Source organism: Protopterus annectens, chromosome 4.part0, assembly GCF_019279795.1.
Source record: "Protopterus annectens isolate FY-2018-M chromosome 4.part0, PAN1.0, whole genome shotgun sequence".
NCBI classification, from domain to species: domain Eukaryota; kingdom Metazoa; phylum Chordata; order Ceratodontiformes; family Protopteridae; genus Protopterus; species Protopterus annectens.
In genome coordinates, this window is record NC_056733.1 from 969,359,724 (window position 1) to 969,378,992 (window position 19,269).

At 39.2% G+C, this 19,269-nt stretch overlaps 1 protein-coding gene across 1 annotated transcript in view; it reads right to left on the minus strand.

The window, feature by feature from the left end:
* Window positions 1-19,269, minus strand: part of LOC122799703 (A disintegrin and metalloproteinase with thrombospondin motifs 2-like) — a 2,689,413-nt gene that overhangs the window by 680,641 nt on the left and 1,989,503 nt on the right. Inside the window, exon 5 of the mRNA XM_044068936.1 lies at window positions 16,541-16,624. Within this exon, the coding sequence (XP_043924871.1) occupies window positions 16,541-16,624 (84 nt within the window). The remainder of the gene's footprint in view (window positions 1-16,540; window positions 16,625-19,269) is intronic.

The following is a 19,269-nucleotide window of genomic DNA, read 5'->3' on the forward strand; positions in this document are numbered from 1 at the left end:
CCAGATCGAAGGAGATCATAGTACCCCTGTACTCAGCCCTCATTAGACCAATAATCGAATACAATGTATCCTTTGTTATGTACCTGCACCCAGATCTAAGGAGATCATAGTCCCACTGTACTCACCCATCATTAGACCAATAATTGAGTACAATGTATTCTTTGGTATGTACCTCCACCCAGATCTAAGGATGTTATAGTACTACTGTACTGAGCCCTCATCAGACCAATAATCGAATACAACGTATCCTTTGTTACGTACCTGCACCCAGATCTAAGGATATCATAGTACCACTGTACTCAGCCCTCATTAGACCAATGATCAAATACAATGAATCCTTTCATATGTACCTGCACCAAGATCTAAAGATGTTATAGTACCACTGTACTCAGCACTCATCAGAACAATAATCACATACACTGTAGCATTTGGTATGTATTTACACCCAGATCTAAGGATGTTATAGTACTACTGTACTCAGCCCTCATCAGACCAACAATCAAATACAATGTATCCTTTCCTATGTACATGCATCCAAATCTAAGGATGTTATAGTACTACTGTACTGAGCCCTCATCAGACCAGTAATCGAATACAATGTATCCTTTGGTATGTACCTGTATCCAGATCTAAGGAGATCATAGTCCCACTATACTCACTTATCATTAGGCCAATAACTGAGTATGATGCACCCTTTGGCTACACTAGACCAGGTATTTGCAACAGCTGGAGCACCCACAGTGGTTCCTCAGTAAAATATTACAGGGTGTAAACAGTATGTCCTTTGTGGGCTGCCTCAAAGCTGTGTCCCTGTATTCTGTCTCCTACAGACTACTGAAGGGTGATCGATGCCTAACCTACAAGGTGTTCTCTGATCCAGCTCTGATTGGTCTGCAACACATTCGCAAAACAAACACTAGAATTACCATATTTACCTGCCCTAATGACCTAAATTTCATCTGTGACATAAACAAAACATGTTGGAGGAACAGGTATGTGTCTCAGATATTACACCTTTTCTGGAACAGACTCCCCGTTCATGCTACACAGAACTCTTCCCTAATCTTATTCAAACACAGTTTGGACCAGTGGATACGAAATCACAAATTCAATCCTGATTTCTCGCCTGTAGCCCTTACAAACAGGGCAGTTTGTAGCTTCCCTAAGGCACAGGCATATAACAAAGCCATTCTAGCCCATCAGCACTGATAACTGGGAAAAATGGGACACGAATGGCTATGTCTTAGAAAGTGTCTAGAGCCATTAGCCCAGTAACCTAATATAATCCTATGAAGTTACAGAACTAGGCACAAACCCCTTTATAACATGCTGGGTAGCTAGCTGGCTGACAGATAGTTATAAGAGGTTAGGACTGGTGAGGCCACCTCAACAAAGGGGCTGGTCACTGCTGGAGTCCCACGTGGCTCTCTGCTGGGCCTGCTTCTCTTTAGTATCTACTTCTCAGAGGTCAAAGTTAATACCAAAGGGCTCTGGCTGACCAGGTTCGCAGATGATTACAAAGTGGAGCAGTCATTCAATCTCCTCCCAAGATGAGAACACCATTTAAGAAGCGCTAACACAGACAAACACTTAGTGTCAAAGTCATAGCTTAAAAATCAATGCCAAGAAATGCATTATAGTACCTTTTGGGAGATCGGCTGCCATGGTTAACTACATCACAAATAAAACACCCCTAAAAGTTGATTCATTAGTCAGGGATCTGAGAACTCATGTAGACAATAGTCTAGCCTTCGATCAACACCTGTCCAAGGTAGTAAGAAAATCCTTCTATGTTGCTTAACTTATACGTAAGGGCATGGCATCTAGGTTTAGAGAGGTCATCATATAACTGCAGTTGGCCCTCATCAGGCCCAACAATAAGTGTAATGCCCCCTTTGGTATGTATCTGACCAGAAGCATGCAGCAAGTGGTGTAGATCAGAGTGGTGATATATCTTTAAGAAGCTTTCCAGCGAATCAGAACATGCGTATAAGTACTGAGCATGTGCAAGCAAGAGTGCCATTTTGGGTGAGCAGCCAGAGTGACAGCATGCAAGTATGTAGTCAGTCAGTTATTTACATAGTTCAAGTTTAATATTCCTGCCATCCATCCTGATGTGTTTGTCTATAACAAACTACTTAAAAGAACACCCAAGCCTCATCATCTTCTTAATGCACATAAGACGAGCAACATGGTGCCAGAATGGGATCCACAGTCACAGTCATGAGGCAACAGGTTAGAGTTGGAGGAATATATAGGAGTGGATCATCCCTACTGCTGAAACGATTCACAAAATAGGTCAGAAACAAATTCCATGTAATAAAACTTGCTTAAATGACTTCTTTTGCTATACATATAAAAAGAAGCACTTAGAATGCTCAAAACAAATTTCTTATTAAATAAAATGTCCAAAACTGAGACATATTGATAAAAATCTTTGAAATAATTACAAAAACATCTGAAATTATATCTCAATCACATAAAATGTACAAGAAATGAAAAGCGACCTTAGTTTTTCACTATGTGCTACTGTTTGTATTAACTAAAGCTATTCAAAATATCCGAAGTGGGCAAAGTGTTTGTAAGTGTGCACAGTATTACAGTGCAGTTATTTTGTAAAGTAAAGTTGTTTCAAAGAATATTTTGCAAAATACAGTTATTTCAAAGCATATTTCACAGAGTATGGTATTTCAAAGAGTTTATTGTGCATCTGAATATTATTACAAGTGCCTGGTGTGTGTCAATGTTCGTACATAATTACAAGGGCCATTTTGTATTGTTTTCTACTATAATCTGTGGGCATGGTAGAAGGATTTCACAGAGCCGCACCGCTTGTGCTCGACAACAATATTGCAGAAAACTGGAGAGTGTTTAATCAGGAATACAATATTTTCATACAGGCTGCTTCTTCTGACAAAGATGCAAGGACAAAGGCATGTATTCTGCTTAATTCAGCTGGTTCAGAGACCACTGAAAGAGAGCCTTCATTTGTGTACGGACCTGCTGTGTTTGCAGGGGAGGGGGAAACCACCATATAGTGGTACCAGCTGAAACAAGGGAGGAGCCAGAGTGATTAAAATGTAAATTTAGAGAAATGTGTAACCCCCAAATTAATTCTACAATGGAAAGGCACTTATTTTACAAAAGGGATCAAAAGTCTGGTGAAAGTTTTCCAGCATATATAACTGACTTGAGAAACAAGGTTAAAACATGCACATTTGAGGAAGTGAGATATGAGTTGATAAAAGGCAGGCTTGTGTGTGGTATTAATAATGACACAGTGAGAAAGATTTTGCTTCAAGACAGTGATTTTGGGCATATATTTCGGCCACAGAACCCAGACCAAAATATAAAAAGCGGGGGAGTATCAATATTCATCAAGGATACCCACACCTCCAGGTTAGTGGCACAGAACGATGCTTCAGAGATTATCCACGTGCAACTAACAACGGTCAAAACTGCAATTCAAATTGTAGCTTGCTACAGATCATCCACCATGTCCCAGGACCCCCATTCCGCATTTCTGGAAACACTGGGTAACATAAAGGTCCTACCAAACACCCTAATATTGGGTGATTTCAACTACCCAAACATTAACTGGGACAACTACTCAAGTACTAACTCCCTTGCCCAACATTTCCTAGAATTTATAAACTCAAATGCCCTGGAACAACTGGTTAACACTCCCACCAGAGGTGACAACATACTGGACCAGGTCATCACCAACATGGGTGACTGGTGTTCCACACCGGAGGTCATAAACAAATCACTTTGGATATCCACATTCCGCCCCCAACCCCGAACAAGGAAACCATTGTGAAAAACTTTTCAAAAGCAAACTTCACGTTACTTAAGATGGAGGTGGAAAGTTTCAAAGCCCCCAAGCTAAAGGATAACGCTGTCCAAGCAGCAAAATCCTTTACTAATGCACTCTACGGGCACCTATAAGAATACATGGATCGCGCTATCCCAAGCAAAACCAAGACTCACTCCCCCAAGAAAAGGAAACCAGTCTGGTGGACCCCTGCCATAAACAAGCTATACAATAAAAGGAGGAAACTAGTACAGAAAAGAGTAAAATCCCAAGAAGGGAAGACATCCCTGATCAGTATCAGCAAGAAACTACGATCCCTCATAAAATTGTCCAAGGCGAGCTTTGAAAGAAAACTTGCCAAGGACTCCAAAGATAACCACAAGGCATACTTTAGCTATGTCAAGAATCTAAGTGGCAATGCTCAGATCTGCTCGGAGTTACTGCAGAATGGCACAAAATACACTGAACCAACCAATATTGCCAACATCCTGGCAGACAGGTTCAGTGCAAACTTCACCCCCCTCTCATCCCCAAAAGGGCCCATAACCATACCAGAAGAATGTAGAGCCCCTGAAATCAAAGACATTCAGGTTAAAATAGCCCTCTCCAAAGCCCAAAAACACAGCATCAATGGGATAGGACAATGTCCCAGGCTGCATCCTACATGAGCTCAAAGACGAATTAACCCCTCACCTAAACACTCTGTTCAAACTCAGCCTCTCCACAGGCTACATACCCATAGAGTGGTGCACAGCAACAGTTATTCTATTCCACAAAGGTGGAGCCACAACAGACCCCGGGAACTATCGCCCTATAAGCCTGACTAGCTTGGTCTGCAAGGCTATGGAGCGCATCATCATCATCATGGAACTCATTAACAGAGAAACTGGGAACCTCCAAACACTGGACCCTACCCAGTTTGGCTTTGTTAAGGGCAGATCATGCCTCCTAAACCTGGTGGACATCTTTGAGACAGTTACCAAGGCTATAGACAAGGGAAAGGTGGTACACATAGCCTACCTAGACCTTGCAAAGGCCTTCAACACCATTCCCTATTCTGGTATTATAGACAAGCTCACCAGCCTGAACATAAACCCCTATGTCACAAGATGGGTTGCCAATTGGCTCATGGACAGAACCCACATGGTGAGAGTTGTGGGAGCTAGGTCTGACTCTAAACCGGTTACAAGTGGCATTCCCCAGGGCTCAGTCCTAGGATCCCTCCTGTTCAGCATATACTTCTCAGAGGTACAGACAAGCACAGGAGGACTATGGCTGACCAAGTTCACAAACGACTACAAACTAGGGGCTATAATTGACTCACCGGCTGACACAGACATCCTCCAAAAGGGTCTCACTGAAACGGATACCTGGTGTGAAAATCATGGCCTCAAGCTAAATGCCAAAAAGTGCATAGTTATTTCCTTTGGAAATAACAAAGTACCCACAAACTACTAGGTGGTAGTCCCCTAAATACGGAAAATGTAATAAGGGATCCGGGCACCCAAGTAGATAGTAATCTCTCCTTTGATAATCACATTGCCACAGTGGTTAGAAAATCCTTCTATGTGGCCCAACTAATCGCAAAAGGGTTTGCATCCAGATCAAAAAAGGTCATTGTGCCCCTCTACTCATCACTCATCAGACCCATCATAGAGTACAATGCCCCATTTGGGATGTACCTTACAAGACACCTGCAACAGCTGGAAAGACCACAGAAGTACCTCAGCAAGAGGATCACTGGCCTCAAACAGATGCCCTATGCAGCTACACTGAAGAAACTCCAGCTGTACTCAGTTGCATACCGCCTGCTCAGAGGTGATCTCTGCCTGACATATAAGGCCATGTCCAACCCAGAATTGATGGACATTCTCCACCTAAAGAAAACCTTATCCCCTCGAGCCACATGCTCTAGGGATCTAAACCTCACCACAACAATAAATAGGACGTGCTGGGGGATAGATTCCTGTCCCAGAGACTTCCCATGCTTTGCAACAAGATTCCAATCTACATTAGGCAGAGCTCCTCGCTAGCACTCTTCAAGAGAAACCTTGACGAGTGGATGGGAAACAGAAAGTTTACCCCGGGGATCACTTCAGTGGCTCTGCTGGACACAGGCACAGGGAACTAATCTAAGGGGGCAGCAAAAGCCAACACATTCTGGCTAGGCTTATAAATGCCTTCGGGCGGATAGCCTAGTACCTACCTATGAACCTATGCTTTAACATTAAATAAGGCCATTGAGATTTGTCAGATATACGAGCTTACAGAAAAGCACACAAGTATACTTAAAAGTGAAAACAGCTGTGGAAGGCACAGTGACAAAGCTCATGTTGATAGTATGGAGCACGTGGTTAAAAGAAACAGGCCCAGGCACATGGCAGGTACTGCAGGTCCTGTAACAGTCCCTGGGAAACCCAGAGTTTTTCCAGAAAATTTTAGAGCATGCTCTGTGAAGCAGACATAGTCAGTTAAGCACAAGAGTGAGTCAGCAAAGTCAAACCATGTGCCCCCACCCAGCTTCATTGTTAACTGCAGTAATTGTGGTGGTAATCACCAAACCCAAAGAGAAAAGTGCTTAGATTTGGTCAGCAGTGTCATTATTGCCACAGGTAGAATAATTTCAAAAGATTTTGTAAATCAAACAAGGCACATTCTTTTATTAAAAGAGGGAATTCCAAGAGGCATGTCGATCAGTTACAAAGCTGTGACCTTACTTTTTATGTTGATGATGTGTCTGTGCTTGGTGAAACAGTTAATACAGTGGATTTTTGGGCAAAGAATGGGACCTTTTGTACTGTTTGGATTAATGGGGGTCCTGTAGACATCAAGGCAGATACTGGCTCAAAGTGCATTGTAATGACAGCAGAAATATTTGGTAGACTAAAATCTACAGAACAACTTCATTTAACAAAGTGTGAGAATCTTGTTATTTACGGTGCTGAAAAGACTCAAACCGAAGGCTCAGTAGAGCTTTCATGGTACTCTGCTGGGAACAGCTATGACTTGGAATTTTATGTAGTCAAGACACACATGCAGTCATTATTAGGCCTCAGAGACAGTTTGAAAATGGGACTGATTTCAATTAATAAAGTGGTTCACCATGCAAGCTTGAATAACAACAGCTCAAATTTCACCCAGACTATTTTTTTCTGAGTATGCTGATATTTTTGGAGACATACTAGGAAAAGTACTAGTTGTGTACTCCATAACGTTGGGCCCTGAGGTCAGCCAGTTATCAGACCAGCACAGAAAGTTCCATTAGCTATGCAGAACAGACTCAAAGCCAAGCTAGACAGAATGGTGCAGCTAGGAGTAATCTGCCCAGAAGAAGAACCTACTGAAGGGGTATCCTCCATGGTGGTAGCTCATAAGAAAAGCTCAGATGATATCAGAATATGCATTGAGACAAGAGATCTGAACAAAGCATTAACAAGGCCTCATCATCCAATGTGCACAGTTGAAGAGGTTGCAGCCCTCATGCCAAACCCCACTGTTTTTTTCTGTCTTAGATGCAAAGAGTTCATTTTGGCAAATTTTGCTTGATCGAAAATCTTCATTGTTGACCACATTCGGTACGCCATTTGGAAGATACAGATTTCTGAGAATACCATTCAGAATAACTTCTTCCAGAAAAGTCTCTCAGCATGCAATGGGGCAAATTGTTTCTGACTATCCCTGTGCTATTATAGTAGATGAAGTTCTAGTAGGAGCAAATGGTGAAGACGAACATGACAGAAACCTCAAGAAAGTTCTGGAAAGGGCATATGAAATGAATCTTAAACTGAATACTCAGAAGTGCAAATTCAGGTTATGAGAAGTTACTTATGTTGGTGACTTGTTCACCAGTTCAGGCTTATGACAAGATCCTTCCAATCAAACAACAATTCTCGAGATGCCAGCTCTAGACAATGTTCAAACCCTACAATGTTTTCTTGGCATGGTCAACTATCTAGGCAAGTTTATTCCAGATTTAAGCCACCTTTCAGCACCGCTCAGTGACCTGACACACAAAGATGTTATTTGGTCATAGTCAGAACAGCACCAAAGAGTATTTGATGCCCTGAAACAGAAAATTGCTAGCCCACCAACTCTCAGCTACTATGATGTTCACAAACTAGTTACTCTTTCCTGTGATGCTTCTAACTTTGGTCTACGTGCAGTCATTCTTCAAGAGGGTAGACCAGTAGCCTATGCATCAAGAACTCTTACCCAAACCAAGACGCAATGTGCCCAGATTGAGAAAGAGCTTTTGACAGTTGTGTTTGCATGTTTGAAGTTTCATGATTATATTTACGATCAACATATCCAGGTTGAAACTGATCACCAACCTCAAGCTACTATTTTGAGAAAGCCTATGCACACAGCTCCAGCTAGATTGCAACGCACGATGCTGAAATTGCAAAAGTACAATTTAAATCTTGTTTACACTAAAGGCAAACTTCTTCATCTTGTTGTTACTTTATCCAGATTGCCCTGAAAAAACACAGAACAACATAACAATGAGCAACTTGATTTTGAGGTCATGGAAGTCAGTAATTTTTCTTCCACACATCTTGATGAGCTCAAAACTCACACAGCTTCAGATCCAAATCTTCAGAAGCTAAACCTCTTTATCAGTCGTGGATAGCCTTCAAAGCAATCTTGTTTACCAGTAGAAGTGCAACCTTATTTGCCATACAGAGATGAGATTTTGTCAGACAATAGTATCATCATGAAAGGTCCCAAAGTGATTGTTCCAAAATCCTTGCAACAAGAGTACATTCAGATTTTGCATTGTGGCCACCCAAGAACTTATTCTACCAAAAGAAGGGCAAGAGGTCTAGTAATTTGGCCTTCTGTGTCAAGAGATATTGAGAAAGTACTTTCATCTTGTTCAGTATGTAATAGCACAAAGCCACATGAACAAAAAGAACCACTTCACTTAAGCCAGATTCCTGAACTGCCTTGGTCGACAGTAGTCAAAGATATCTTTGGGTGAAATGGTGAACATTACTTGGTGTTAGTACACTCTTATTCAGATTGGTTCGAGATTGACCTACTCCCCAACCTAACTTCCAGTACTGTCATTACTAAGTTGAAGAGACATTTTTCCATCCGTGGTAGTCTGCACAGAGTTATTTCTGACAATGGTGCACAGTTTGACTTTGTTCGTATTATCAGTAGTCCTGAATACCCTTAGTCCAACAGCTTGGCTGAACATGCAGTTCAAAGTGCAAAACAGCTGTTAGAAAAATCTAGATGTGACACTACTGATGTTTTTCTCAACTTGTTAAATCTCAGAAACATTCTTGTGATAAACATCTTGGTTCACCTGCCCAGAGACTTATGCTGAGAGAAACCAGAACCACATTACCAATCAGCAGTAATTTACTGGTAGCATGTGCTAAGAACAACAAAGCAGTAAAAGCTCAACTGTTGAAAAAGCACTTGTCCCACATGTCTTACTATGATAATACCAGCAAACCACTCAGTTCATTAAAAAAAGGAGAGATAGTGAGGATGCAGACATCAAAGGTGTTGAGCCCATCGGATTTGTGAAACATTTGAGTCAAGACCTGAGATCGTAGATTGTAGAATCACAAGTAATGGAATTCAGATGAATTCGGAACCATTTGTTACCAGTATCTGAACCAGTGTTACAGCATCTTGCCTGTGGCAAAGACTGTAGCTCTCAGAGTGACTTGTCCAATGTTCCTGTTCCAGAGGACATTCCATCAGCCATCTTCGTTCCTGAAAAAATCCCTGAGACGCCTCAAGCACAACATGACTTTCCCTGTTGCTAAACCCTGTCCTATCTATTATGTTATGAGATCAGGTCACATCTCAAAACCTAGTTCCAGATACACAGCAACGTGGACATGACTGTTGTTTTTCTTTATTAGTGCCTGAATAAACTGCATGCTTATTGAAATGTCACTGTATATATGAGATATAAAGAGGGAGGATGTAGATCAGAGTGTGTGATGTACCTTTAAAAAGCTTTCCAGTGAGTCAGCACATGCATCTAAGTACTGAGCATGTGCAGGCAAGACTGCCATTTTGAGTGAGCAGCCAGAGTGACAGCATGTATGTATGTAGTCAGTCAGTTATTTACATAGTTCGTTTAAGTTTAATGTTCCTGCCCTCCATCCTGATGTATATGCATACAATAAACTACTTAAACGAACACCCAATCCGCAACGTCTTCTTAATGCACATAAGAAGAATGACAAGTGGAACGTCCACAAAGGTTCTTTATAAAAAGATTACGGAGATTTAACACTGTGTGCTACACTAATCACCTCAAAGCCCTGTCTCTTTATTCGAAATCGTACAGAGCAGTGATCCTTGCCTGGCACACAAGACATCGTTGAGCATGTTTTGATGAACCTTTTGCACATCCGCAAACAAAGAGCATTAAAACTATTAGATCAAAAGACTTAAGTTTTGCTTGAAACAAAAATAGAATGCGTTGGAAACACAGATATGTTTCTTCATGTGAAGCAGAGTTCCTCTCTAACCCTACAGTATTTAAGCACAACTTAAACCAATGGATGATTAATCAGAAATTTACCCTGGTCCAGCACTTATATCTCTGATGGACAAGTGGCAGTCAGTAAACCACCTCCCTATATAAATCAAATTTGTGGGTGACATCTGAGTTTCATGGCTAAACTTCTAAGGGTTCTAGTGGCCATTAGCCTAGTATTCACCGATGAACCTATGAACTTCAGTGACTGGAAGGTCTATGAATCAGAAATAGTTACCAAGATGGGTAAACTTCTGGTGTTAAGAATTCTCATTTGTAGTAATCCTTTCTGAATTGTAGGGATCAATGCTACATTTATTAAATGCACTTTATTATTAAATGACACTTTAAATGATTTTCATACATTTATCTGGTTTAAACCTTTCATTCTTTCTTCCCAACACTTCATATATATTTTTTATCCAAATGTTATATTATACTAATCACTCTGTTTCTCCTCTTAAAAACATACCCCTGATATCTAATCAATGTCTCCATGGAATCTGCAGTTTCTGTGATCACAATAACAATTACTTGCATCTTTTCCTTCACTTTAATAATTAGTGCAGAACATTCCTCCTCCCAATTATTGTTTCTTCCATGTGTTTGTTTGTTTGATTGACTTTATTCACTCTTATATCTATTAGTTAAAAAAATCTTACAACGTTCATTTTGTTACCATATATCTTTTCAAATTAGATCTGACACTACTCAGATTTGATCAACACGATCCGATATTATCCATTCCATGTTTTTTCATTTTCGTTAGAATTTTCAGTCTTTACTTTTCTCTCTTTAAGCTTATTTTAGCAATTCACACTTGTTCTTGTTTCCTCTGCATCTTTCCAATACTATACTATCATGACCTAGTTCTTTTAATATACCATATCTGTTTTAGTTTGAATATATTCCTCTGCCCTTCCTCACTGTAGTCCTTCCCCTCATGAATATCCAACAAGCGTACAGTATCATTGCACTTTTTTTTGTCTTTTCATGTCCTTTACTTTCTAAGAACTCACGCGTACTCTCTTGTTGTTCAGCCAACCTATCTTCATTTGAACCAGAAATGTGCTGAACTACAACTTTTTTATAAATTGGTTTAAAAGTGTTTTATCATGACCCCTTTCCTCACACTCTTCTCATATTTCAGTCAGAGTTTTGAATTAAATGCATCATGTGACAGTCGAAATGCGTGACTTGACTGTCCTTTCCACATGGTTCTGCCCGTCCCTCCATCTGCCAGTCCACATGCCATCTGAGTTATTCACTTTGTTTCAGATACTTTCTCACAGTGATCTTGCAAATAAGTGTAAATGTCTTCAGCATCTAGAACAAGTCCCCTTAACCTCACTAACTAACTTTGAGTAAATAAACATTCTGGGGTTGTATGGATTATATAAGGAGCTCAGGAATATGTTTTGAACATAGTATTTGAGTGTGGAAGGTTGGTAGGCATTTAATAAAACTGACTGGTTCCTTTAAAGGGGTGTGACCTTCCATTAATGATCAAGTTACGTTCTATTATGTTATAAAATTATGAATGGAACGAGGCTGCAACTTGTCTGATGAAGTTTCTTGTAAAAAGTTAGAAGGAACGAAAGTGCTTACCATAAAGTTTTAAACTTTAAATGTTTCTCTAGTGTTAGGTTTTTATTAAATAAAACGGTCTTTAATTTTATGAGATACAGGTAGTTTATGATTGGATATTATACTACATTTTGGTTCTAGTTGGTTTTTGGATTTTACCAACTGTTTTTCTTGGCTTAAAAGTCCCACAAGGACAACTAGCCTAGTACTTACCTATGAACCTATAATGTAAACAGATATTATGACTGAGTCATTTGCAATAAATGTAGAAATGACTTAAGCCTTGTAATGACAGTAAAACGTTCCAGTAGTTGAAACATATGTTTTTACTTCTCACCAGACACTGAATTTAAAATATTAAAAGAAATAAGTACATTTCAATGAAGATTTTCACATTCAAAGTTAAACTTTCTTTCCATTTAATAAAGAAATTAGAAATACTGCAATTAGACTGCTTCCTTCTGTTTCCTTAAATGAAGTAAAATATGCATAACTATTCTTTTACATAATGGTCCTTTAATGAACTGAACATCAAACTCAAGCTCTTCCATTTCTCTTGTATAGATCTGATGACTGATATACTTCAAACAACTATCTTGGCTGCTTTCTACCCTCTTAGGTAAAACACCAGTTACGTGATTCAAAAAGCTGTGAGATAGTCCAATTTCTGCCTTATTTGTAAAATGAAGAATATGATCTTATCTTCTGCAAGCAATTACCAAAATGCAGATCGTATTTTATAGGATTTATATCAGTGTTTTCACTTGTAAATGTATATTTTATATTATGGTTTAATAAATGTGACTCACTCAATTATATCTAGACTTGTATTTAGCAAGGAAATATAATGAGACGTTCTACCATAATGAGCAAGATTTGACACGTCTTCAAATTAAAAAAAATGTTATTCTTTTGATTAAAACTGTGTTTTTAGTGCATTTACTAGAACAGAGAGTCTATGTTCTTAGTTAGTAGTGTTCTAATAACATCAGAGCTCGTCTCATCTCTCACATGTGCTAGTTCCATAACGATCCTTAGGGAATACCTCTTAAGGAGGCACTCCACTCTGAGTAAATTACCATTTTCTTACTTTTATTCTTCTATTGATAAACCAGAAGACAGTCAATTTATGAAGCTACAAGCTGGCCTGCATAGCTATGTATGTGTATATGCATGTATGTGTGTGTATATATATATATATATATATATATATATATATATATATATATATATATATATATGGTTCCCCTTTACAAAGTTGAACGGCCACAATCTTGAAATGCATATGCTTGAGACCATATGCTTGAAATTGTGGAAGCTCGACTGTGTGAATGGGGAATGGCATACAGCGCATAATGGGAGATTTCCCTTTCTGCACTGTAGTGCGATCTCAGAGTTGGAATAAATAAGTAGCGGGGGTGTGGGGGGCACAGGGAGGCTTGCCCCCCTGCAGAAACACTTTTTTGTGTTATGTTCTTTTTTTTGTAGTTCCCTTTCATGAAGTCGAGCTTTAGAAATTTGAGCATATGGTGTCGGCCATATGCATTTCGAGTTTCTGAATGTTCGACTTTGTGAAGGGGAACCATATATATATATATATATATATATATATATATATATATATATATATATATATCTCTCTCTATATATATATATATATATATATATATATATATATACACACACACACACACACACACACACACATATATATATATATATATATATATATATATATATATACTTATTTTATTTCCTTATTTAACTTTGTTAACTTGGTAAAGCATTAAAGCCACTTAAACTTCAATCAGGCTCATCTCAAGAATATATATTTAAACAACAATAAATAAAAACATGATACTTAATTGAAAAGAGGAATAAACTTCAACAGTGATTTATATCACACAGTAGTTAAAGAAATTGTGTATGCTGTGAAAATACAGACTATTCAGAAATACACCATAACTATGTATAGTACATTATTGTCAAACAGCAATCAAGGTGAAGAAATGAAGTGGATAATATTTATACACCATTTTATTTGAAATATACACTAAAATATAGAATGAATAAGAACTTAAAACAGTTCAATGCATAAAAAAACTGCACAATGGTATATGCAATTGAGAGGTTGATTTGATAGAGCCAGTAACATACAAATGCTTAATGAATGGGGCTGTTTAAATAGGAGTGCAATTCTTTGTTAGTTAAAATATCTTCTGGAGAATCAGAGGAGCTACCAAAGTAAGTGAGCATGGATGGAAAAGCTACAGACTCAGTCATTACACAAAAGTTTGTTTTGAAACTTTGTACAGATGAAGCATTAAAGGCTAAGAGGTTCTAACACTGTAGTCAGCACATCTTAAGGAAAGTCTTTACCCAAAAATGGAAAAATGTTTAGTTTTACATGTTCAATTAATAAGCAACACAAGAGTTGCTGTTTGTGGAATAGGGAGCCATTTAGCTGTCTTAAGCACAAGGCAGTAATGGTCACAGTGGGGAGAATGTGTGATAAAATGGCATATTTTATTAGACATTAATTAATAAGACACCCAAGAGTTGCTGTTTTGGGATGCAGAGACAGTTAGCTGTCCGTAGCACAAGGCAGTGATTGTCACAGTGGGGAGAATGAGTGATAAAATGGCATATTGTGTTAGAGATTAATTAATAAGCCACCAAGGAATTGCTGTTTGTGGGATAGAGAGATAGTTAGCTATCCATAGCACATGGCAGTGATGGTCACAGTGGAGAGAATGTTTGATAAAATGGGATATTGTATTAGAGATGAATTAATAAGCAACCCAAGAGTTGCTGTTTTGGGATAGAGGGACAGTTAGCTATCCATAGCACATGTCAGTGATGGGCAAAGTGGGGACAATGTGTGATTGATACAATGGCATATTATATTAGAGATTAATTAATAAGCCACCCAAGAGTCACTGTTTTGGGATAGAAAGACAGTTAGCTATCCATAGCACATGTCAGCAATGGTCCCGGTGAGGAGAATGCGTGATAATATGGCATATTGTTTTATAGATTAATTAATAAGCAACCCAAGAGTTGCTGTTTTGGGATACAGGGACAGTTAGCTAGCCATAGCACAAGGCAGTGATAGTCAAAGTGGGGAGAATGTATGATAATATGGCACACTGTATTAGAGATTATCTGCACAGAATTTAACAAAAGCAACAGAGGAAGGCCATGCTCAAACTTATCCTGCACAATTACTTTTCTCATAGCAACCTTCTTTTTAAAAAAGATTCCATGGTGGATGAAATAAACAAAACCTTTAAATAATATATTTTAAGTATATATTAGTCACTGGTGAATTTTGATCTTGTAGCGAAACTACATAACTTTAAGATACACTAAGCTAGCTTGGAGGCTTCTGCCTTTAATGATTTAGTTTGCTTTATATCTTACATATAAATATGTATCTACAAAATGAGACCGGAAACTAAAAGTAAGATCATTTATGGCTTGTCTGTGTTGCTTGAACATGTCTATAAGCATGTTATAGAGCACGTGAACATGCATAGCTTGTCTAGCATGCCTGAAAAAGACACAAGCATGTAATAGAGCACATGATCTTGTATGGCTTGCCTATCACTTGAACATGTTTACACACATGTTATAGAGCACGTGAACATGCATAGCTTGTCTAGCATGCTTGAAAATGTCACAAACATGTAATGGAGTACATGATCTTGTATAGCTTGCCTATGTTGCTTAAACATATTTACACATGTTATTGAACACATGATCATACATAGTGTGCCTATGTTGCTCGAACATGCTTATGAGGATGTTATTGAGCACATGATCATGTATAGCTTGTCTACCATACTTGAATATGTCACAAGCATGTAATAGAGCACATGATCATGTATAGCTTGTTTACCATACTTGAATATGTCACAAGCATGTAATGGTGCACATGATCTTGTATAGCTTGCCTACGTCACTTGAACATGTTTCCACAAGTTATTGAGCACAAGACCATGTATAGTTTGCTATGTTTCTTGAAGATGTCTATGGGCATGCTATAGAGCACATGACCATGTATAGTTTGCTATGTTTGTTGAAGATGTTTGTGGGCATGTTATAGAGCACATGACTATGTATAGTTTGCTATGTTTGTTGAAGATGTCTATGAGCATGTTATAGAGCACAACACCATGTATAGTTTGCTATGTTTGCTGAAGATGTCTACGGGCATGTTATAGAGCACATGACCATGTATAGTTTGCTATGTTTGTTGACGATGTCTACGGGCATGTTATAGAGCACATGACCATGTATGGTTTGCTATGTTTGTTGAAGATGTCTACGGGCATGTTATAGAGAACATGACCATGTACAGTTTGCTATGTTTGTTAAAGATGTCTATGGGCATGTTATAGAGCACATGACCATGTATAGTTTGCTATGTTTGTTGAAGATGTCTACAGGCATGTTATGGAGCACATGACCATGTATAGTTTGCTATGTTTGTTGAAGATGTTTATGGACATGTTATAGAGCACACATCTTAACAGACAGAATGAGTGTTACTTCTTTACACATGATGAAATCATTCACATTAAAGTTATTGACAATTTAAAAGTTATAAAATTAAAAATGCTTACCTTTCCATAACCAAGCATAATTATTCTCACCAGGACCACGTTAATGTGAGCACCAAGGGAATCATCGTGGTAAATTTCATTCACCTGAAAACAACAAACACGATGCGTCAGATAGAACCTATGAACCAGATAGAGTTATTGTAGCATATTTAACAACCAGATTATGAACTATGTACTAGAAATTTTTAGTACAAAAACATAATTCAGATAATATGCATTTTAACATAATAGCTATCAAACAGAGCACTCTTCTCTAAGATGAGATGAGATGTGGTATTACATCTAAAGCAAAACTCTAGTGTAAATAGCAAAGTTTGTACCACCATCACAGTAAAGGCATAAACATAAAATCTAACAAAATGGCATCATAAAACAAGATAACTAGGGAAAGCAATGTGTTTCAAGAATGAAGTTACCAAAATATATTACTACATCACTCATGTCCTAGTAAGCAAAGCATACTAAGTATGGAGTTCCAAAGACATGCGTCTGGAGCATTTCTCCCTAGGTCTCCTCTGAAGCTAGTTACTAAAATAAAATTGCCAAAGATTCCGAAGACAACCACAAGGCATTCTATAATTATGTCAAGAATCTAAATGCAATGCTCAGCTCTGCTCTGAGCTACAACAGAATGACATTAAATATACCAATCCCAAGGATATTGCCAATATCCTGGCAGATCGATTTAGTGCCAACTTCACCCCCCTCTCACCCCCTAAAGGGCCCATATCAATACCAAAAGATTGCCAAATTCCAGTAATCACAGTCACACAGGTAGAAACCACACTCTCCAAAGCTAAGAATAAAGCATCCATGGGACCAGATAACATCCCGGGCTGTGTACTACATGAACTACAAAATGAACTGGCATCATCATAGCCTCCCCTAAGGCTTTGTGCCCACTGAGTGTTGCACAGCTACAGTTATCCCACTCCACAAGGGGGGATCCACCTTGGATCCCGGGAATTACCGTCCCATCAGTCTGATGAGCCTGATCTGCAAGGGCCTGGAAAGCATTATCATGGAACTTATAAACAAAGACATTGGCAACCTTCAAACACTGGACCCCACCCAGTTTGGGTTCGTGAAGGGCCGATCTTGTCTCCTGAACCTGATTGACTTCTTCAAATCAGTCTCCAGAGCTGTGGACAAGGCTAAGGTGGTCCACACAGCCTATCTGGACCTCGCCAAGGCCTTTGACACCATCCCTCATTCTAGAATCATAGATAAACTTACTAAGCTGGACATAAACACCTACATCACTCGATGGGTTGCCAACTGGGTTACTGACAGAACCCAGACTGTAAAAGTAGCCAACTCCAAATCCAGCTCCAGACAAGTGACAAGTGGAGTACCTCAGAGTTTAGTCCTGGGACTGCTCTTGTTTGGCATCTACTTCTCTGAAGTACAGGCCAACACTAAGGGACTCTGGCTAACAAAGTTTGCAGATGACTGTAAACTGGGAGCCATTACTAAATCCCCAAATGATGTGGATATTCTGCAAAAGGGCCTTACAGAAACAGATGCTTGGTGCCAGAGCCATGGGCTCAAGCTTAATGCCAAGAAATGTATAGTTATCCCCTTTAGGAAAAAACATGTATCCATGAATTACCACATAGGTGGCAGTACACTAAACACCGAAAGTGTGATGACAGACTTAGGGACACAGGTAAACAGTGGTCTCACCTTCGATAATCACATTGCCACAACAGTCAGGAAATGCTTCTATGTGGCACACCTCATCACTAAGATTTTCATCCAGAAAAAAGGAGGTCATTGTTCCACTGTACTCATCCCTCATTAGACCCATCATAGAGTACAACACCCCGTTTGGTATGTACCTCACAAGACATCTGCAACAGCTGGAAAGGCCATAGAAATACCTCACTAAAGGAATCACAGGCCTAAAGCAGATGCCCTATACTGACCATCTAAAAAAACTCCAGCTAAACTCTGTGGCATATCGTCTACTCAGAGGTGATCTCTGCTTAACATACAAGGCCATGTCAAACCCTGAGTTGTTGGACATGCTCCACTTAAAGAAATCCCAATCCCTCAGAGCTACACACTCCAGGGATCTAAACCTTGTCATCACAATGAACAAAGCATGCTGGAGGGATAGGTTCCTGACCCAGAGACTCCCCATACTCTGGAATAGACTGCCCATACATGTCAAGCAGAGCGCCTCCTTGGCCCTCTTCAAAAGGAACCTTGACGATTGGATGGGAGATAGGAAATTCATGCCGGGGATCACGTCAGTTGCCCTGCTAGACAGGGGTCCAGGGAAGTAAATATTGTGGGAAGAAATAGCCAGGGAATTGTTATGGCTAGGCTTGTATAGGCCCTAGGGCCGATAGCCTAGTACCAGCCTATGAACCTATAAACCTAAGAAAATAGGCTCTGTCCTAGTCGGACTTTCCCAGTCAACAAATTTTAGACAAAATAAATAAATACAGTTGCAATGTTTTTTAGCCCTTTCCAAAATAAACATCATGCCATCTTGTCATATGAGTGCATAACAACCACTAGAAGTGGCAGGCATAAAGAATAGCTACCATCTACCAGCTACATCGGTCACTAATACAATCAAATACTTTATCCAACTGGATCAACAGCAGATAATTACTGATTGTTTCAAGTTTTATTGAATCTCTTGCAATGCACTTGTGATATTTAGGGAACTATATTAGACTGCAGGCTTTCATTTCAAAAATGAAACAGGAAGATGC